This window comes from Oculina patagonica, chromosome 4 (genome assembly GCF_052425735.1).
Source record: "Oculina patagonica isolate OP01 chromosome 4, crgOcupat, whole genome shotgun sequence".
NCBI lineage: Eukaryota > Metazoa > Cnidaria > Anthozoa > Scleractinia > Oculinidae > Oculina > Oculina patagonica.
This window is the reverse complement of record NC_135761.1, coordinates 53,355,209-53,378,174: the sequence shown is the minus strand read 5'-3', so window position 1 is coordinate 53,378,174 and position 22,966 is coordinate 53,355,209. Positions and strand designations below refer to the sequence as shown.

Sequence of the window (22,966 nt, the reverse complement as noted above, 5' to 3'; positions counted from 1 at the left end):
GGCTCTCACCACTGCATTAAAATAATTTTTAAATAATGAAATTTCATTAACATGAACAAATGTTTCTTAGTAGACTGGATGCCTTTTAGCAGGAATTAAAATTAAGCTGGACATACTTATGCATGACATTATTTTGCCTTCTTTAATTTCTACTTTAGGAATCACTCAAGAACCAAGCTTTTACTGAACACAAAGACATGTAGTGGTGAGTAATGCTACCTCTGCTTTCAATTGCGCTTTTAAGATCCAGGTACATGACGTACATGTGTGGGAAGCATGCTGGCCTAACGGTTAATGTACATGCTGTACTCTGGATTGGTCAGAGGCTGGGGTCTGTGTCTCTCCACTCAGGTGTACAAATGGGTACTAGCAAATTAGTTTAATGCTGGAGGTTAATTTTGTGACTGACTAGCATCCCATCTGGGGGCTAGTTAATGTTTTATGTCACAGAAACCAGTCAGAGTTATTTATAAGCACCAGTCCATACATATGGGCCACTAGTGTTGAATGCAGACTTATGTATTTAGACATAAGTTAGAAAATTTTATTGGACAGCAAAATTAATAATGGTGTCATGTGCATTGTGTGGTTCCAGAAAATGTCCACACTCCCCCCTCAGAAGGGGTTGGAAATCCTCAGGGTGGGAGGGGTCTCAAGGGCAAAAACTTAAAGGAAATGTATGAAGGTTAATTGGAATTTCCAGAGGGGTGAGGGGGTCCTTAGGAAAAATCTCTTCTGTGGGGGAGGTATGGATAATTTATGGAACTACACATTAGATGTTTTATGCCAAGTTGTCACATTGAATATACCTTATATTGTTTGAAATGATGACTAACAGTTACAGTAGCTGTTTATTCTGGTTTAATTGTACAGTGAAATCCTGAATTTGTCTAATCCTAACAATACTTACATTCAATCCTGGATGTCAGTGAAGGGCAATGGATGGGGCATGTGCAATACACCTCCTTTAACGGAAATTTACTTCCAGGAGCTTCTTAAACCATTATTTGTCACTATCACAATCCTTTCTAAGTTTTTGTGGAAATTTGTGCTTAACTGCACAGTTGATTTGTAATCATTTTTATTTTTATTTTGATGGTTGCTTTCTAGGAGCATTCTCAAAATCAGTTTATAGAAATGGCAAAAGCTGCAATGGACACTTCTGGTAGCAGTTCAAATGATGTTCCACCTGAGCTAAGTGTTCATGTTCCATCCATAAGAGATATTTTCGAGCACCACTAAAGGATCCAGATGACACGAATCTGCCTGTTGAATTCTTGTTAGTGACGGTCAAGAACTGTGAGTTCATAGCTTGTTACATGCAGCTGAAAGATCCATTTAGATGCTGGTTTGATGGTGTTGGTTATGTTTACTTTGGAGACATGTGTGCAGGTCAAGAGAAGAAAGTGAAAGTTGGTTTGGTAAGATGCTACAAAGGTTCCACTGGCCCGGGCAGTTCACTGATTACTGTCAAACATGCTGTAACCAAACTAAGGCCCAAGGGTGTCATTTCTGTAGGAACCTGCAGTGGTCTGAACCCCGAGAAAACCAAGTTAGGAGATGTTGTTGTCTCAGCAAAATTAACAACGTATGCATCCAAAATAGTTACCAGTACTGGAGAGCAATCAACTGGCATGAGAAGTTATGTCAGCCGACATTTTCTTGACCTCATCAAGCATGCAGGTGATGGCTGGGAGGCACCTTTAACAAACCCTGCAGCACGAGAAGTCAAAGTACATTGTGATGGTGAGTTTTTGAGTGGCCCTGAGCAGGTCAGTGCCGGATGGCGGCGTGAGGAACTGGCTAAGTCTAACCCACTTGCAACAGCAATTGAAATGGAAGGCGAAGGTAGGTTGCCGTTCATCAGTTGGTCTCCTGAATATAAAATTACATGAATAAGCCATTTTTAATTGCACTCATTTTGATCTACTTTTAAGTTGGCCTTTTTAGGGGGGGGGGGGGGTGGGGGGTGGAGAGTGGGGTCATACACTGCAGCTGTAGTCATACATGTGACATTACATTCAAAACATCTTAAGTTTATGGAAAATTGCTACTTGGGTGAAATCAGGTTTCTAAAGAGTTAATTTTCATGCAACAAAATTAAACTTAAGTGAAACATTTCAACTGTAATAAAATTTTTTTGCTCAACATGCATGAGCACCTGCATACCATGTTGCTGTCATTTTCTCTCAAGCAGGACAGGGGTGCAGGGGTGTAGCGAAGGGGGTCCTGGGCTGCCCTTGCCCCCCCCCCTCCCCCCTTTGTGTTTTTTTTGGAAAAGATCAAACATGGCATCAATGTATTAAATCTTTCTTTACCAGTGCAGTGCTAGATACTCAATTTACGCAGCTATTTTGCAGGCTTGTCCCTCCCGGGCCATTCTCTCTGCTCATGGGTTTCTGTTATGCTTGCCGTTGTCCGGCTGTTTGACATGTAACGTCCGGTAGCTCATGCACAAAATAAATATTTTCAGAAGTGTGAAAATTGGTCCATTTCGCATTTGTTAATCAAAGATAGAGTTAACCTCACTTGGACTGGCCAAAAACTATTAAAATTAAAACCATCTTTCATATCCGGGATTAACCCACTCTCTTTCCAATTGGAGTCTGTTTTGGAAACTACTATACTAAAAACCGGACAACTGCTGTGAGCATATTTTTAATGCCATAAAGACCTTCCCGGTTAACCAATTACGGTCCGGGAACGCAGAAAATGACACTTTTGAGAGTCTAATTCGAAAATTTTTCTGGGGGAGCATGTCCACTGACCCCCCCCCCCCCTCCCTAGGAGTCTGTGCCTACGGCACTCATGTTTGCGCCTTTCCGCTCACATCCTCCAGTTAAACATTTCAACACTGTTCTTAAAAATGTTATCAAAAACCCTGACTTTGACTGCTCATACAAACAATTTCACTTCTTGCAAAACATAACGTGGATGTTGACGTGACAATCTGCTAGTGAGTGTGACCCCCCCCCCCCCCTTTGAAAAATCCTAGCTACGCCCCTGAAGGATATGACTTATTGCCAGAATGGACCACTACTTTTTACCTTTACCCATCCTTCATGCAGTCATCAGCAAGAAGCTTATCCAGCTTTCAACATAAAAAGAAAAGGGGCAAAAAAAGAAAACGTCTGTGGTATACATGTAATTATTGTAAAATAGCCAATTTTTCTAATCTGTTGGATCATGTCTTTACTCAGTGATGAGACATGCACTGGAAATCCTAATCACTGAAAAAATATATTCAGCGGCTCATGTAAGATTCAAACTTATGATCTTCAGGTTAAAAGTTAACTGCTCTACCATCTAAGGTTCATGTACAGAGCCTACATGTATGACTGTGGATAATTTTAAACTAGAATCAAAACACTGTTATCGCCATTTATTTATTTATTTATTTGTTTGTTTGTTTGTTTGTTCCTGTTTCTTCCTCAAGTTGAAACTCTTACATATCTTACATATATAGTGTTTTATTTTTCAGGTGTTTTCACGGCTGCATTTGATGATCAGATTGAATGGCTAGTAGTAAAAGGAATCGCAGATTATGCTGATGGTACTGAGTGTGTATCAGAGAATTGGAGTCCTTTTGCTAGTGTGATGGCCGCTTCTGTTGTTGCAAATATTCTGAGTGATCCCATTGTTTTCCGAGGATGGCCCTATTACAAAGGTAATAATGGCCATGCCATAATTACATTTTCTTAGAGTTTATATATAAATACTCCTAGTGAAGTGTAAATGTTGATTGACTTATCGATTGAGTGATTGATTGATAGTTCAGTTACATGTGTGTTTTTTCCGTTATCCTTCTCTACAACTTAAGGATTATGGTATATTGCCAATTGGATTCATTGTCGTGTTGCATATGATAAGATTCCAACCCTTGAATAGACAACTGAGCTTTTTCTTTAACCTTATTTGTGGTCACTTTGAAAGAAATTCAGTTTAATCACCTCTTAGACTGCTGTGGTGTAATAGCAATATATTTCTTTCTTCTTGCAGATTTGTCAGCAGAAGAGCCAAGTGCAGCCAAGCGCATTAAACTTGAAGGTATTTGTTATTCTTTTATATGTTGACTTGTAAGACTCTGTACGTTCATGTATATGTTATGGTTCAATGCTACCCTTGGTGCGATTGCTTTATGGTAAAATATGGTAATGAATATACATGTAAAACAAAGGAAAATACCATGATATAATGCTTGAGGGAATTTATAAAGAAATTAGAATTGAAATATCGCATTGAGAAATTATGATCAATGATAAATTAAGCCTCCAATAAGTCCAGATAAGTTTAAAGGAAGCTATGGCGTATAAAATTATATACATGGTGGAGGTTATGACTTGCACCGTGTTGATCCGCTATGTATACAATATATACCATGGTTATTGACAAGAAGTCGCCAATTTTTGTTGTAATAAATCTTTTGTATGTTTTTTCTTTTCTTTTTCTTTTTTTTATTTAAGCCAATAGTTTAATGGAGTGTAAACCAGTGTAATTTAAGTAGCAAATATTGTACGAAATATTGTGATGTATTAGTGTAATGTACCATGTTATTGAAATAAAGATTATTATCCAAAAAAATAATAATAAAAAAATAATGCTGTAGGTTAAACTAGTTTTCAGGTTGAATTTGTTTTCAACCTACAGTGTACACTGTAGGTTAGTCTGTTGCAAGCTGAAGGCAATGATGTAAAAAAAGTTCAATTCATCACTATTTTAAATTGCATTAAAGAGATTCAACTTGGTTGGCGTGATTAAACAAATTTAACCTGAAATCCAACAACATATAACAACATATACACTGTGCATTTGATATGATTTGAGAAAAGATACCTTCAGAAATCTCAGAAGTATCAAAACTAAGCACTAAAACCCTCCTTGCACGCCATATGCTATGAAAAAATGACAACACGAGACAACATCAATCAATCAATCAATCAATCAATCAATCAATCAATTTATTAATGTCCTGGCGCGGGATAAGCCAGAAGCTCATGTAGAAAGCACATGACAATAATTGAAATAGAGTATTAAAACAATGGGAACTAGAAAAGGGTAATAAATTATAATAATAATTAAAAAAATTAAAGTGGATTACAATATAATTATGAGTAAAAATATAAAAATGTACAAATGCTTTAACCCACCCATACTAAAACTAATTATTACACCCTGGATTAAGATTTAAAAAATGATAATTGTGCTAAAAAATATGTCGCTAAAATACCTGATATACAATATTTACACTTGCAGCTGGTCTTTAAGTTAAAATTAAGTTCACGTGTCCTGTATTATAACTCAAGTCAACTCCTAACATCTGGTGGCTGAGCTGTAATCATGACGGTCAGATTTTAGCAGTGATAGTTCAGCTAATAAGCCCTTTTATATACCCCCAACTAAAAGCCTTATTTAACAAGCTCATTTAGCACTAAAGAAAGTTATAGATCCACAGATGCAATTGGTAAGTTATTAACAAACCCATTGACTTTTGAATGTGCAAAGAGTTGTGCTGATGGACCTTGCAGCACTTGTGTCATTATCACTTCACGACATAAAGTGTCAGAAAAAGTCTAGCAATTGACATCTGCTTTCAGTGTTATGTACATAGCTATTTTTCTACATCCATCTTTCGACATCATCTTTTGATGTGTTGTTTGAAATGAGCCAATCAAAACCGATGAATACAGGTGTTTATTTCATGCAAATGAGCCCACAAGTTCAGAATTAAGGTCATGCTAGTGGGCTGTGATTGGTGGGTTTTGATCCGTGTTGTTTGTTTAGCACGTCAAAAGATGGATGTCAACAGAAAGCCGCAATGTATGTAACACTGAAAGCGGGTGGAAAGCACGCCAAAACAAGCACTTTAGGATGAATTGGGTCGGATCTTTCCACCATTATTTAACAGTTTTTGACATGTAGTTGGAAACTTTTTCAACGTGCACAAAGGGGACTGAATGTCCAACATAACCACAACAGAAAGTGAGAGAAAACATAAACGGAAGAACGCTACAAAAGATACAACGAACAATTTTCACATGGTCCATGTCAAAAGTGGTGGGAGGCGTGGTGGTTAAATGGTTAGCGCGCTGGACTCTGGATCAAGCTGTCCAGGGTCGAGCCCTGGTCGGTGTCATTGTGCTGTGTTGTTGGGGAAGATGCTTAACTCTCACAGTGCCTCTTTCCTAGGTTAAAAAAAAAATTAACCTGAATTTAAATTTGACCTGTAACATATACATGTACTCCTAGTCGCTTCATGCCACTGAAACTGGGATAAGCTCCTGCCTGATGGGACACTAGGCTCGAATGCAGACTTTTCTTTTTTACCATGTCAAAAGTTTGCTTTGTCCTCGTGCTATGTGAACAGCATTGACACTTGACAGAGAAATTTACGATGTGTTTACTTCTCGTTTGTTATGAACAGGTCCCGCAGCCATTTTTTTGGAATGGAGTCAGAAACAGCTTCGTGAGTTTTACAACACCATGAGTCAAGTAAAAATCACACCTTGGGATCCAGACAACACTGTGCATATTGATGACATGTACATACAGTTATCAATTCTGAGAGATGACAGAAAACCTGACGGAACAACGAAAGAAGAACTTAACGACTACAGCGAGATATTTATAGGCCGTGGACGTCATTTTATCCCTAAAAGAATTCTCGTGTATGGAAGACCTGGAATAGGAAAATCAACTTTCACACAAAAGATTGCTGTGGATTGGACAAGAGGTGAGAAAGAAATCTTAAAGAATTTCGATGTTTTACTTTTAATAAAGTTGCGAGACGTCTGCGACATTGAAGACTTCTCTGCCATCCTAAACACTGCTGAACTGTTGTCTGCTGAAGACCCGATGGCGGTCACTAACTTGTACAAATATGTCTGTCAGAACGAGGAGAAAGTCCTGCTCGTTTTAGATGGCTATGATGAGTACAGCGCTGGAAAATCATCACCAGTTTTTCAGATTTGGAAAGGCAGTAAACTGAGAGGTTGTTGTGTTGTTGTCACCACACGGCCAGTGAAAGAGGATGAGCTGAGAAGGCCAAGTCATGTTCAGTTCGAAATCAACGGATTTGATAGTGATAAGCAAGTTAAACAGTTTGCGAGTAAGTTACTCAGCGATCAAAAAGAAGTTGAAGAGCTTGTTGAATACCTGTCGAAGCAAAACCTCCGGAGCATGGCGGAGATACCACTTCTCTTGTTAATGTTGTGTCTACTCTGGAAAGAGAAAGACCGTAGAGGACTACCCACATCTCGGGCAGACCTTTACATAAGATTTATGCAAACCCTCTTGGATCACATGACTGCGAAAGATTCAGATGAGGCATTTAAAAGCATAGAGGAATACAAAGAGGAACTCTCAAAATTAGGAGAACTGGCATTTTATGCTCTTTTGGAAGACTGCCTTCATTTCAACTTTAGCAAACTGCCTGAAGGCGATGTCTTTAAGACATTTATTGATGTAGGTTTCTTTCAACTTTCAAAAGTATCAAGTCTGAATCCTGAGAAAATCGTATATTTTCTCCATAAATCTGTTCAGGAGTTCCTCGCAGCCTGGTTCATCGTTCAACAACTGATAATCAAGAAGAATGAAACTGGCACCTGCCTGTCAAAAGTTGACTCTTTTGAAAAGATAGAGAAGATGGTTGAAGTTCTGAAATTCGTTTGTGAGTTGTCATCGGATGCTGCCCGTGCTGTTCTCAGTCATCTGCGGATCATAGGAGAGAAAGAAGGTCTCACGGCGTATAACTTCACTAAGACGCCTTCTATTGATGATTTGTCAGAAGATCAAAGGAAGTTTATTTCTATCAGTTTAGATTGTTTGCTTTGCTTTCCAGCCTCAGACAGAGAAGCCGTGTTTCCTTTGTTCCTTGAGTCTGTTAATTATGTTTTAATTCTAAATCAGGAACAGGTTCCTATTGCTGCTAGAGAACAATTACTGAAATCGACTAGCAGTTTTCCAAAATATGTATTTTTTGACTTCAGGATCGGTAATGCAATGAATTATGAAGATTTCACTATAATGCGTGATTTGAACACTACTGTTGTATCGTGTTCAGGGGAGATTAGGACTGTAGAAAGGTACGCCAATCTATTAGTAACAGATTATTTCCTAAAGAAAGAAGCACAGCAAATGTTCTTCTATCTTACTCGCGTTTTTAAAGATTGGACTGGCGCTCTGCCTACTGAACTACTTACTGAACTCACATCAGCACCAGTGTCTCCTCCTCAGACGCCTATTGATGACCTGTCACAGAATCAAGACAACAGCAGATCTAAAGCGTTGGTTTTGACTGAGAACGTACTGGAGCAGACTCGACAGCATTGTCTGTCATTTGTCAGAGAGATGGAAGTTAGAAACCCAACAAGTGAGGATCTCATGGTTGTGAATAACGTGTTGCCATTTGTAACAAGTCCTCGATACGTAGAGATCCTTGGTGTCAGGGGCTTCTCCCCCGATGCCCAGTTGATAGAGAGTATGGTGTCCAGTATTCCCTTTAGTGAGAGTCTCCAAAGCTTAACACTTGACGGGATCAATTTAACAGCAAAGTGTGGTACTGACATTGGTAGGTCACTGCACCAGGCTCCTAACTTACATAAGCTCAACTTGTCACGGAACTCTTCCTTGAGCAGTGTGAGTGTTTTGGGTGAGTACCTTCATCACATGCCGCAGTTGACTGAATTAAAGCTGGTTGATGTCTATATGGGAGGTGAGGAGAGTAAGGTGCTGACCGCTTCACTTAAAGATGTAAAGAAGTTACAAGTACTGGATTTATCACTCAATCCACTGGGTCACGGGATCATTGAACTGGCTAAACACCTGAACAGTGTGCCTGCCCTGAATCAGCTCAAGCTGGATCATACACAAATGGGTGAAGAGGAAGTCACAGCTCTAGCCGATTGTTTAAAAAGCCTTACAGAGTTAAAGGAACTTGATTTATCATTCAACCCACTGGGTCACGGGATCATTGAACTGGCTAAACATCTAAACTGTGTTTGTCATCTGACCATCCTGCGGTTGCATGATACACAGATGGGTGAAGAGGAAGTATCAGCACTGGCCCGTGCACTGAAGTATGTACCAGAGCTGGAGTTGCTTGACCTAGGGTTCAATCCACTTGGCCGAGGAGTCAGTGATCTGATCCAGCATCTCAGCAGTATTCCTATGCTGAAGAAACTGATCCTGCTTGGTGTTAAGATGACAAAGAAAGAAGCCGAGGAGTTGTGTACAGCAGTACGTGGTATCAACATTGACTTGGACACTGATTACCATGTAAGTGTTTTATTTTTGTTAACATTTGTATCTTCTCTTTGTGTCTTGTACCTCCTAATACTTGGTACTGTTCCCAATAAGCTGCTTGAAAACAATTTCTGTGAGTGGTCTGATTGAAAGGAAATATACATATTTGTGAATAATTATCAAAAACTTTAAAGGAAAGAATAAGTCACGTCGAATTTAAATTTAACTCTTTTAAACAATTAAGTTAGACCATACGTTGGAATTTTCAATAATTTACTATAACGTCTGCAGCACATGGTTCAGTGTTAATTTAAAAGAACTTCGAGGACAAAATTTCGCTAGGTCTAAAGAGCGGTGATTTGAAAAAAAAAAAATCTTCAGTCGCTAAAACCTTTTGTTAAGTTTGGCTTAGGCTACAGTGCAATGTATTGGAAAGAACTCTGTGATCTATGAATGAAATCTCTTTATTTCTTTCACCGAATGATGTTTCTCCATAAGCTAAACTCAGCAAAGTTTTTCCTAAATTAAGAAACCATTGTACATGTAGAAACTGTATGTTACAATATTGACAGAAAAGGAGACAGAAAGAGAGTTTTGTAAAGACCTTTTCATATAGCGATGGGTATGCCTCGGGGTATGCCTCGTTCTTAACTATTAAATTTAGAGGAATCAAACTTGTTTCCTTTCATTAGAAGCTAAGCATTTGTGGTGTCATAACTATGGGAAATAGCGACCAAAGAAATAGTTTACTTTGTTGTTTTTTTCAGATAGACAGATAGTTTAATTGATATTTTAACATGACAGTCTAAAACTGAATTGCGTAAAAATTTACAAAGAGATAAATTATTAAAAAATAACATGAGATTTAACTATTAAAATCTATTATAACTATATTAAAAATTTGCCATAGAGGGGAAAAAGCTATGTTTAAAACGATTGGTTCGAGCCTTATATGCTTGAAAATGACATTGACTTCTTAAGTTATACGTATTTACATTTTCCTGTGGTAAGAACGTATGTAATTTATGGCTACTAAACGGTTTCTGTACACGTTCTATATCGTCGCTTAAGTAAGCTTGGAAGGCTATGGTGAAAAGCCCGCGCACAATACTCTAGAACTGGTCTTATGCAGAATGACCTTTTTTGAGACACAAGCTCTTTTTAGTAGTTTGATGAAATATAGTCTTTTGTTGGCCTTCTTTATGATTTCCGTAACGTGGTTATTCCAATGTAACGTATCGGTGATGGTGACACCTAATATCTTAACACTGTTGACCAAATCTAGATCTAAACTATTAATTGAAATGGGAGCAAAAGACTGTTTAATTTTCTTTAAGTCTATTGTTAGCTCTTTGCACTTGTCCACATTAAGTTGGAGCTTGTTGCAGCGCGACCAGAGAGCTACTGCATAACTTTTATTTCTGCTGACCTGGATCGAGCTAAAAAGTTGTAATAGGTCATTTTGTATACCACAACAGTTATGTTGTGCACTTGAATGTAGGTTTCTCCAAAATTATATCGTAGGTAAGAATATTATTTTGTAGCGCTTTTAAAAAGTCTGCGTACTGCGCTAAATAGGAAAATAGATTGGAATTGGGGGTAGTTCTTGATTTAGACATTTGAGGTTTCAGCTTGCTTTTTTTACATCGGTTCTTTATTGTTTATAATGTATCAGTCAATTCCAAGCGAGATCATTCCCCTTTTGGCAAACCCCCGGGCATTTGACTTTTTTCAAAATGTCTGATCAAATTCCCCACTATGTGGGCCAGTTGCACGGTCAAATGCCCCACCGGTCGGGGCTGAAATGTCATTGTGAGCCAGTTTTCTCCGTTAAATTGTGGTGGTTTTGCCTATGAGTACGAGCGGATTCGCTAATGACCAGTTACCTTCTCGTTAACGCTTGGTCTAAACGGACACCCATACCCTATTTAGCAGCCAATTTTTATAGAAAAAAGAAAGATACGTTGAAACTAGGTACTTTACACTAACGTAACCAAGTCAGGCGCGGATCCAGGAAAAATGACGACCGTTTCCCGAAAGGGCGAGCCTCCAGGTCGGGGAACATGTTCCCCGAAAAAAAAAAAAAAAAAAAATTAGATTTTGACTCCCTAAAGTGCCCTTTTTCGGACAGGATGGTAACAAATTATTTGCTTTTTGGATATTAAGACTTTGAAATTTTCTCAAACACTGAAAATATATATTTGTAATAACAAATTTGACCGATTTCCTTAAAACGGTGGAAACCGGTCTGGATCCGCGCCAGCAAGTGCTTACTTCACGCACTTGAGCTCGCTAGGGTTTTTTGTTTGTTTTTTTGTTTCATTATACGCTGGAGTTTTGATCTCTCCTGTAGGCAAATACAAGTAGATTTGAGAAAACCAACAAAATGCCACGAACCCAACAATATGCATTTATAATAAAATCAGTCTCATTAAAATACTTATTGAAAACGGAAACCCATTTATACGAATAGTACACGTAATAAGTATTTGAAAATTAGTTTTGAATAATTCACGAAAAGATGAACGTAAAATAATGAACGTCAATGAAAAGCCACTGTATCGTGCCAATTCGCACTAAAATGGCTTCCAGTGTATCTAATCTTGTAAACAACTTGATAGCCGGGGAATGTGAAACGCGCAGGGCCGGTGTCACGAAGATCCCAAATGTGGTGACGCATTTTACAGTTGATTTCACATTACTTTACCGTGCCGCGTTGCGAAGTTCGTTGGGAAAAGCCGAGTTAGACAATCAAATTGCGAACTTCAGAACAAACTTGCCAACTTTGGCCCGACTAAAGGGTGTCGGTAAAACGCCGACTCGGGGTCGGGGTCGGGGTCAATTTTTTATTATTTAAAAAAAATTCACCGATTCAGAAAATAAAAAATTAATAGTTTATATTAGCGTGCGGGGCATTTCGATTCGAAAAAAAAAAGCATTTCCTTCACAAAATTGCCGGAATATTTATCTGTACAAGTTCAAAGGTATAAAAGAAGAAATTTGTGGTCTAGCAAGTGACAGGTGAAATTCTAACAGCTTGGCGGGTAGAATTTGCTGCCGACTTCTTTCTGAGCGCTAGCTCCTCGCATCATATATAGCATGAACTTTTTCAGGTTTAAATTAAATTGTACATACGTTTTGTTTGAAGTTGAAGTGTCTGACAACGTTTCGCATGAGTGATGTGCTGATAAATAAATTTTATGCCAACAGAAAGTTGGTCGAATTTTGTTAACCAAATGAAACTGGGCGGCTCACGGGTCTTCACGGGAAATTAATTTTGTACGAAGCAGAATTAGAGCCAGACAAATTATAATTACAGTAAAAACCCGCGAGTGAGAACCTAACATTTAAGAACCTATTAGGCTAAAATTTCAATTAGATACCAATTTTATAAGAACCTATTTAGCCTAAAATTTGGAAACAGGTTCTTAATCTAAAATTGATTAGAAATGTCTACGTTTGGGAAAATAATTTGGACAAGACATTACTGTACATGTATATAATGTTATGTTCTGAATGATTAGTGCTTCATTGTTACATAAACACTATGTGGTATGCAGATTTTATATAAGAAAAAGGTCAAATGCCACGAAACATTTTCTTTAGAAATCAGTTAAGAACCTATTAAGAACCTAATTAGCCTAAATTTGTGTTAATAACCCTTTATGTAAGAACCTGTTTAGGCTAATTTTAAAAACAATAGGTTCTTACTCGCAGGTTTTTACTATACAAGTCGCGGACATGTTTACGGCACGCTCAACATTAAAGTTAATCATAGAACCTTTTATTTTTAAGATACTTGTTTTCTTCCGATGGTTAAGCGAAGCAAGGCGATTTCTGAGAACGTACATGTAACTACAGGAAGGTTTTTAAAAGAGTTGCTGTTTTAGAGCCATTAAAGAGTTTTGGCTGCAGAATACTTGTAAAATATATTTATCAACAGTTCAATCATGAATACTTTGGTTCAACTTCATGATCGCTTGCACGAAACGTTGTCTTCAAACTTGAAAGCTTGATTGCCAATCATGCAATGTTTGATACACAATTTGAACATGAACATGTTTTCTTTCAGGACATGATGCAACGAACCTTATACATGCTCCTTATACTTGCTGTACGTGAGTTAGAACGTTGATACCGAAGTTTTTTATTGACGCCGTGCTTGTTCAAACAAATATTTTGCAACTCGAGCCGCTAGAATCGCTGAAATATTCGCGCCACCTACTTGTTTACGAGTTCAGACGTAATCATGACTTTCGAGCAACGTGTCTTGTTCCTCCGGCAACTTGCAAACTTGGGAAGTTCAATATTTAATGCATCAGTCAATTGAAACCCCGCCCCCCCTCCCCGGCCCCCGGGACTTACCGGGGAATTTAACATTTACCAAGTGTTAAAACCCGGCTTATTTCCCCGCCCTAGGGGCTTAGACGTCTGTTAAAAGCCCCGCATAGCGGGGGCATCCGAATCGACTTTCAGGATCATTCAGGAAAAAACCGGACAAAAATCTTGATTTCGTTGCAGAAGTTGAAAAATCTATTTCTTTCATTTGTTGTCCATATATAGTTATGAGGTCGGAAAGAAACCTGATGTAGTTTGTTTTCGCCAAAAACCTATTAAATTGTTTATCGTGGCCAGAGACACAAATTCGTCAAATTTAAAACCCAAAATTAGCCATTATGAACACGCCTGCCGGAAGACCCATAATATCGGGGTGTGATTGCCCTAAAGAACGTATTTCAGCTTTTGTTGACTATCTACTTCAGCCGATAGCACAGCGACAAGCTTCGTGCGACAGACTTTAATAACTTCATTGGGATAATAACACTGCCATGCCTAAACAGACTAAAAAAGCTTTTCTTGTTTCATTTACACTGTATGCGAAGCAAACGAGGAATTTCATCAAGGAAACCCTCCCGTACCTAACAGGCTTTTAAGAGAGATGCCCAGTGTGATCTTTCAAGAAAGCACGTTCCAATTCAATGGAAAAGATTATCTTTAAGCACATCAAGCAGTTTCTTCTGTCATCTTCACAGCCAAAATAGAAAACGAAATACTCAGACAAGTACCAATAAGCCTATCCTTTGGAAACGATTTATTGTCGACGTCTTTTAAACTGATGTGGAACACAAGAAGAGACAAAATAGAAGAATTTCTGCTAAAGGTAAACAGCTTTTACCCTACGATATAATTCACGGCTGAAATCTCAGAAACAGAAACTACTTTCTTGGAGACGATAGTGTACAAAGTACACTATCCAAGTACAATGAGTCTATTTTTATCGTGCGAACACATTAAGTACAAACCCAGGCGTCGCGAAAGGCTTTATCAAGGAAGAAACGTGGAGACTTTTTAGAACAGATTCCTTAGAACGAACATTTTGAGAAAAGCATTAAGTCCTTTATGTTAAATCCCGGCTGCCGTCCCCGCTTCAGGTGATCGCGTGCTGTTAAATCACCGCTCCACGGCCCCGGTCTACTGACCTTTTGTTAAAACCACCGCCCACCGGGGCCAACGCGCCGTTAAAAGTGCGTTAAATCCCGGCTTTGGACGCGTTAAATTCCCGCTAAGTTCCGGGGGTCGGGGGGCCGGGGTTTCAGTTGACTGATGCTTAGTTCAAACGGGCCAAAGTTGGGAAGTTTGTTCCGAAGTTCGCAATTTGATTGTCTAACTCGCAACGTAATTGGCTACTTCGTAACGTAGTTCCCGATTTCCCAACGAACTTCGCAACGCGGCACGAAAAGTAACCGCGGCGATCCTGGCTTTCTCCCAGCCTTCTTAATTGTTGCCTTCCAACGTTGACATATTGCTGTACAGAGCCACAATATTTAATTTTTTTTTTCTTTGGGGGGAAGGGGGGAGGGGGGGGGCGGTTAATTTAACGCGTATTAAGTTTGTGATACGCCGGGTTTAATTACACCGAGCAAACGGTAGGACTACGACCACAAAGTCTTATAGTTAATTACATACATGTAGACATGCAATGCGATCGTACTAGAAGCCTTGCTACCATATCCACATATTCCTCCCGAGTATGCAAGTTGAGTTAAACCGGAGCTTTTTTTAAAGCAAAGGAATGGTACGTCTATAATGCTGAATTCACACACGAACAGCAAAAAGTTAATGTCACTAAGCTTGGCTACACGATTTCAAAATATATATAAATTTTAGAGTTATTACATTTTGCGTTATTACATTATGCGTTAGAAAATTTGTTACATTTTGCATTAAAAAGTTATTACATTTTGCGTTAACAACTTTATTACATTTTGCGTCAATATTATTACATTTTGCGTCATTATTACATTTTGCGGCGATTGTTATTACAATTTGCGTTAGTATTACATTTTTCGGCGATTATTACATTTTGCGGCGTAAGAACATCAGCCCGCAGAGTTGGCTTCCCACTAAACATCCAGTGCTATGTTGCACGCTTTTCCCAACGCTTAACACTTCTTATCAGCAGTGTTAAAGACATATTCAATAGCGAACATAGGGAAGATGAATCAGTGATGCCTGCTTTAAATTGCCTTGTTGAAAAGCAGAAAAGCCTGCCTTGTTTGTTTGTGTCAAATATCTTCTGCGTAGAATTAAAAATACATTCAAAAAGGACTTTAGGTGATAGTAGTGGTATAATAGGATACACAAAATAGGTTGATCACTTCTCTTATTTGGATCTAACCTGCGATCAGAAAAAAAAAGAACGCCTCATCGCAGGTTAATTTGGATCGAGCCACGCTATTGTGCTTATAGATAATAAGTGGACAATGAAAGTCTTCTGAGATTCTTAACAGGAATGATTAGATGGAAAATATATCTTGGCGTATGCTGTTTTCAGTTACTAGAATAAATAATGCCTTTTCCATACAGTAAACTGTCATATTGTAAAGAGTTTTACTTTCCGCTTTTCTTCTCTCTGATAGGAGTGGGATGTCGGGAGGGGTGGCTGGCGACTGCGCTCAGAGGCTGAATAAAAACATGGTGGGCTGGGACCGGATTATTTGCAGAAGGCAAATACTTTATTTGCTGATGAGTGAGAGATCAAATCCCAAGCAGAGTAGGATTCTTTGTCAGAAAAACCTGAAGAAATCTGGTCCTGGATGTATCATGATGCGTTGGATCGGTAACTGAGCGACCCGATTACTACTGAACTAAAAAAAATATTTAATATATATTTTCTGTACAGGTAGAAATTACTTTATTGCTCAGAATTTTTAATAACTCCACTTATGCGTTCTTCAAGGTAATCAACTGACCACTTTCTTGTTTAATTATATAGCTGTCAGTAAATCCTATATTGTCAGCGCAGCTATTTTTCCTTAATTTCTGAGAACTGTCCAATTTGGGATTAAATTTGGATAGTTTCAATTAGGACTTTCAGGTAAAATGCACAAACTGTCCAATTTAAGAAAAATTGGACAGTTTTGTCTCAGCCAATCAAATCGAAGAAAAAACAACACGTGACGGATATTAGCCAATTAGCACAACGCATAGCGTCAACCCTGTAAACTTGTCGCATTGTTAGTCGACAATGGCGGAATTTTCTAAGGCAAGTTTGCTACGTTTTTCTATTCCTTTTGAGCTTTTCAGCAATAGTAACAACAAAGATAAATTTTCTACGTTGCGAGAAGAGGAGCTAGCTACACTAAGAAGCAAAAACCAAGAGCAAAACACCTCCAATAGTACAAAACTTGGGTGAACGTAAGTGCAGCGAAGCGAAGCAAGAAGTCAGATATTCATCGCCATGAGCTAGATGCAATTCTTTGTCGGTTTTTGCTGAAATTCGAAAAGAAAAGACGGCGATGAAGTACGAACGAGATAGTGGAAAGGAGTATGTCAGATTCAAGAAGTTGTAAAGCTCTTCGGACACTTTGTTTACGACTTTCATTGATTGTTTTCACTCACTTTGTAGCAAGCTTCGCGAACTCAGGTGAATAAAATTGCACTGTTTTGTTTAAGTTTTATTTGTGAAGACAATGCTTTGAGTGAGTTGCATGTGCTGTGTTATGCCTACTGTTGTTAATTGATTACTATTCCCGTTCTGGACATAAGTTTATTGTTTATGCTGGATTGACTGACTACAAGCTATATAATTAATATGTAACCGGACTACATGCTTGTCCAATTTGGAAATAATTAGATTCAAAAAATTCCTCTGACAGCCAAATTGGACTCGGCCTACGGCCTCGTCCAATTTTGGCTGCCCTCGGAATTTTTTTCATCAAATTATTTCCAAATTGGACAGCATGTAGTCCAATTACGTATACAAATTGAAATTTATTTCTTCGTCTCTCAATTTAAACTCGATCAATACGGCGTAGATGTATGACTCGTGCTGCGTAAACAGCCTGCAGGTGATACGCGATGAAAATTAACCCAAGTTTTCTCGCACTTTCATGATTTTGAGGTTCGCCATCCTTGGATGCCCAGGGCAGGTAATAGGGATGGGTGAAGTGTAAAACGAGCGAAAACAACTTAAGTCATTTTGCTACTTAGTCCGTTTTCACTCTCTCCCACCCTTAGAACGTGCTGCCCCCCCCCCCCTCAGTCTCTGAGCATGGAGGCTCAGAGCTGAATAAACGACACCAACACTTCACATCCAACGTTTAACGAGAGAGACTGGGGGATAATTATGTTTGCTAACGATAAGCAAATGTAATGCCAAAGCAAAACTAATTGTTTGTAAAACTCTTTATAATGCTGCTGTGATAGAAGAATATCTGTTTACTGGGCCTTTCAATAACACCTGAACCTGTTTTATCATCGGCTGCGTTTTTCGCTGCCGTCAATCATCTTAGCGGACCTCTCAGGGAACAGGAGTTAACTTCAACAGGTTCAGAAGGTCACTTATGTGGCTTGTGATTGGTGGATATTTGCTTGTTTCTCTGTTTCAAGGTTCTTTAATTGTTGTCATTGTAATTACAACTGGCGGTAGTGAAATGAAGATCCCAAGATAGAGCATTATTGAAAGTAGTGTAAAATGCAAATCCCAAGGTAGTGTATTATTGAAAGTCTCAGTAGAACGGATTGTAGGGAGCGTCAGGCCGTTTAAGAGCGGTTTTCATTTGAGTGTTGCAAATCCAAAATCAAAGCAATCGCATGACTAATGGCAAGAAAACAACACAGTGAAACAATGGGAAATCAAAGCAAAAAATAAACGGAACCGAACGTTTCGTTGAGTAGACGGCGTGAGTTTTTTTTTAAAGCTCACCGAGCGTAACAGCAAAACAAGTCATTTCATTTTCATATCACTTTTAAGCGATGACTGTCGCTTATTGCCTGCATGCGAGTTGGATGTCTGGATTACAACCTCCGTCGTTCCCAGTGTCCTCTCCTTCCATTCACTGAATCTTTTCAAACTTTACAGTTTTGTGAAGAACTGGTTTATCTGCAGTAGTATCAGTAGTTTGTGCAGTGTGATTGATACATTGTGTGTGGCATATACCGCAAGCGCTCTTTTCCTTGTGGTATTTGGGAAGGAGAATACTTCTTTGCAACTTGTATTATCGGCAAACTGTGTTTGCTTTCTTGCTGTTAATCGGAAATTTCGGGTGAGGAGAGAGTTGGAAAATCAGTTATTGGATTCGATTAGAAAACCTACGCATAACCAAAACATCCGAAAAATCTAACGATCACAGTGAGCTTATTTGAAGATAATCTAATGTGCATTTTCTGAATATCAGTGAACAGAAATCGAAATCAATGAAGCGCTGACAGCTCTACATTCACAGCGGTGTAAACAAGACGGCGTTTGACCTTAGTACTACTAGCTCATACGTACGCCGGGTATCGAATGTCGTTTATGAAATGTGACTCTTAGATGTAACGCAACAACAACAGGATATCTAAAAATAACTGTAAGATTCCTGTAAGATTAAATTAAAATTCCTGAGATTCTGGCGAGTCAGTCAAATGGCACGCTTCATAAGTTGTCAGCTACTTTTATTTACGTTAAGTTTTTTGAAAAATATTGAAGAGGCGTGGACTTGTTAAACGTCATCGCTTCTGCATGCATTGTGTGCCGTTTATTGTTAAAGCAGTTTTGTAATGACTGTCGTAAAACCAAATTCAAAGTAATCACATCTGGCCAATCAAAACTCACCCAAATACCGTAATGAAGCAATCAGAAGTCACAGTAAAACCTTGCAACCAGTGAAAAGCGCGGGAAAACTCACCAACTCAATTCACTAATGATTTTGGTTTTGCATCTGATTGGCTGAGGAAATACAGTAGAACCCCGGTAACTCGAACTCGGATAACTCGAACAACCCCGCTAACTCGAACTAACTTCCATTTCCCTTGGATTTGAACTCACTTTTCAGTCATTTTTACTCGGTTAACTCGAACTCGGATAACTCGAAAACCCCGCTAACTCGAACAAAATATATTTCCCTTGATCAAAATTTGGGTCGAATTTACCCCGATAACTCGAATTCCGGTTCTTGCAACTCACCACGGATGCCCATTGATTAGAGCAACGAATAGATCACGTATTTGACAGCCATTTATCCCACTCTTATCATAAGAATTTATGATCGTGTTAGTGTTTCTGACGAGATAAGTTTAATTTGCACTGTACTGTATACTGAAGTGCTGAAAAATCAGTAAAATATCAATTATTAACTTGGCTAATTAAATATTCAATCGACCCCGATAACTCAAAACCCCGCTAACTCGAACTGTTTTTCGTTTGCCTTCAGAGTTCGAGTTACCGGGGTTCTACTGTAACATGTTTGTTCTTATTGGTCAGTCCAGGTTACACGAGTATTTTGAACCAATCACAGAGCTCAGAAGCGAGCACGTGATTACTTTGGACAGTGAATGAATAACCGCTCTAAGTTGTCAGATGTCTTTTGTTTATCAAATAGCACTTAAGTTAAAATTACCAATACTGACTGAAAAGTAAAGGAAGTAAATGTGAAGAATTCTTTTTTTTTTTTCATTGAATTGATATAACTGGAACTTCACAAATATCATTTAAATATTTAGGATTGATGCTCGTGTGTTTTAATTGTAGATGATCATTAATGATGATTTTTCTAGTGTTAGTGCACTGCATTCAGATGTATTGTGTTAAAATTCATTGTTACTTGTCAATCCTCAGTACTGATGAGCTTGTATCTTCTCCTTACATTTTTATAACAAGTTCAGTCAGGCAAGTTATCAGAATAAACAAGCTGATCATCTCAGGAAATTAAAGATGTGTTGACTAAAAGCCGAATTCTCCCAAGTGGAGTTCTAGAAAATGTAAGAAAATAGTAAGGAGACTTAACATTCTCATCATGGACTAAAATGGTTCAAGTTTTACTTACAGTCTGTAGGCGTCTTGCACCGCACCGCAGCGACTGGTTTGGCTTTAGTTTGAAATGAACATCTTTTTTGAAGGATTAGTAGCATGTTCCGAATTATGCTTCTTTAGAGTCAGTGAGATTATTTTCAACCAATTATTGTTAAAAGTTTCGACCACAGTCCACTGAAACCATATGTGGTACTAACAAAATCTGGTTCTGTGAATCGTAAGGAGAATTTAAATATGTCGGTTGTACACAGACATTGAAGTTACATTTAACTGCAGAATTATTCAGCTAAGGGTTGTGTACTGAGAACATGACCGCAGGTAGTTTGTAGTGGCGAATACGTAGAATATATATCGAAAGAAAAGCTGAAAATGCGCAAGACACTTTTTATTAGTGTATGTATTGTATCTTGTATAAATGAGCCAAGTTATCGTTGCTTCTACCAGAGATAAATAAAGGCGAATAAGTGTACAGTGACAACTTGTGTTCCAGTTTTTGTTATTCATGAACATTAAACACCTGGGTCGGGCTGTTTAAAAGATGGATAGCGCTATACACCGGATAAATCACTATCCAGTAGATAGCGTGGTATGTTTTTTATTAACCCTTATCCACTGGACAGCGATTTATCCATTGGTTAGCGTTATCCACCCTTTGAATAACTGGGCCTTGGATGTTGCCATGACTTTGTTGTAGCGAATCATTACTAATCTTTTAACACGTACAATTGTTTCGTAGGGAGCATGGGGGTATGGGGACTGGGTAAAAGAGCTGGTTATAGGAAGATAACTCAAGAACAATTTTTTAAGTGTCTTTATAGCATTTAATCAGTTCCATTAAGTTTACAATCACACGTCAGTAATACTACAGTATTAATTGAGTGAGTAACTTTAGAATCAAAGGCGAGCAGGATGACTACTACTCATAGTCATTAATATGCAGTTTACTTGATGAAGTCGTTACAAATCACTTGATATATCAGTAAGGGAGAAGTTATAATGCAGCTAAACTAAATCAATTTTTTCGTTGATGGACGATTAAATAGGGCTTACATAACGCTACACTTTGGTAAGGCAGCAGCGACTTCCGGGCAGCGACTCCCGCCAAAGCTGGTATCACTTGCAGCGCTCAATCAAAGAATCCTGGCTTTTTAACCTCATGCTGTCTATTTTGGTTGCAGGGACCGCTCAAAGGGAGGGGCTAGGGAGGCTTTTTTTCAGTAACAAGGAAAAAAATATACAATGAATGAAAAAACAAACGGAAAAATTACTAAAAATATTTCGTTTATGGAAGCCAAATTATTGATTTAGTTTGTAAAAGACGAAAGTAACAGCAGTTACTATAGCCAAAATAAACTCGCCTTCAATGTATATACATAAAAAAACAAGTTAATGCGGACAGTTGTCTTCAAGGTTTTCAGTTATTATTGGAAAATGGTTAGGCTACTACAGGTTCATGCCCTTTATTAAAAACTTGGTTTTTAAGGGGACTTCTCATGAAAAAGGCCTGTTTCATCGTCGGTCAGATCAGTTTCGATCCCACCAAATGGGTTAAGTTTATAAGACAATACGGTTTGTTTTCAAGCCCATTCTAAAGGTAGAACCGAGGAAAAAGGAAGCTGAGCTGTCATTGAACTAACACCTCGTGAAGATTTTTTTAAGTTGATGGGTTCATCATCATCATCATTTTTTTTTACCCGCGGATTTCAGAGTAGCTTGTACAGCTAATATCTCCGAACATTTCAACAGTTCACAGCACGATGGGCAAAGACCAGACCATAACACCGGAAAACTCCATGCCCTACTCTTTACGATAAGTGTGTGGGTTCTTTTACGTCCCCTACTTACCATACCACTGAACGGATAGTTCAGTTTTAAAGATACCTTTTTTTCGTTTAGCTGGGCGTTTATTTTAGCTGATATAATTTAGGTGCCCTATCTAAGGATCACTCCGGGAACACAGTGCTAAAAGGAGCAGAAATGATACCCTATTTAAGGACCGAGAACCTCAAAAACCATGCCGCGGCACATACCTATATTGCCCGTATATAAGAGTACCCCCCCCCCCCCCGTTTTGTATCCTTCGTATCTTTATTTTATTTATTTGTTTATTTATTTATTTATTTTGCCACACAAACAAAAAAATATAATTATGAAGAAATACATTATACAAATCAATATACAAGATAATGATTAATATACAAGACTACAATATAATATGTCTTCATGATTCGTAACGTTTCTTACTTAATTGATTTGAGTAAGAAAACGATCGTGTTCGGCCGGAATCACGAATCACGGTAACGGATCAAAATTAGCAGATCACGCGTCGTAGTAGTCTGGCAATTCACAGATCACGGCCAGATTTGAGCTGTTTTCAAGTGTCACGCGATAATTTTTGCCAAAAATCACGCTCACGTATAACCTCTTTAC

At 38.4% G+C, this 22,966-nt stretch overlaps 3 protein-coding genes across 4 annotated transcripts in view; 2 read left to right on the top strand and 1 right to left on the bottom strand.

The window, feature by feature from the left end:
• The window catches only part of LOC144650626 (uncharacterized), a 72,438-nt gene extending 51,443 nt beyond the window's left edge, over positions 1 to 20,995 (bottom strand). The window contains exon 1 of the mRNA XM_078510350.1: positions 20,919 to 20,995. The gene's annotated coding sequence lies outside the window, so the exon portion shown is untranslated. The remainder of the gene's footprint in view (positions 1 to 20,918) is intronic.
• Positions 1 to 22,966, top strand: part of LOC144650580 (NLR family CARD domain-containing protein 4-like) — a 220,886-nt gene that overhangs the window by 123,600 nt on the left and 74,320 nt on the right. The window contains exons 5-8 of one of the 2 annotated variants that reach the window (XM_078510286.1): positions 3,482 to 3,667; positions 4,000 to 4,047; positions 6,422 to 9,273; positions 16,161 to 21,014. In XM_078510286.1, coding sequence (XP_078366412.1) covers positions 3,482 to 3,667; positions 4,000 to 4,047; positions 6,422 to 9,273; positions 16,161 to 16,211 — 3,137 coding nt within the window. In that variant the 3' untranslated portion in view covers positions 16,212 to 21,014. Of the gene's footprint in view, positions 1 to 3,481; positions 3,668 to 3,999; positions 4,048 to 6,421; positions 9,274 to 16,160; positions 21,015 to 22,966 lie in introns of those variants that run through there. The other variant, XM_078510285.1, reaches the window with a different exon arrangement.
• LOC144650640 (uncharacterized) overlaps positions 1 to 22,966 on the top strand; it is a 38,584-nt gene that overhangs the window by 5,217 nt on the left and 10,401 nt on the right. The window lies entirely within an intron of this gene.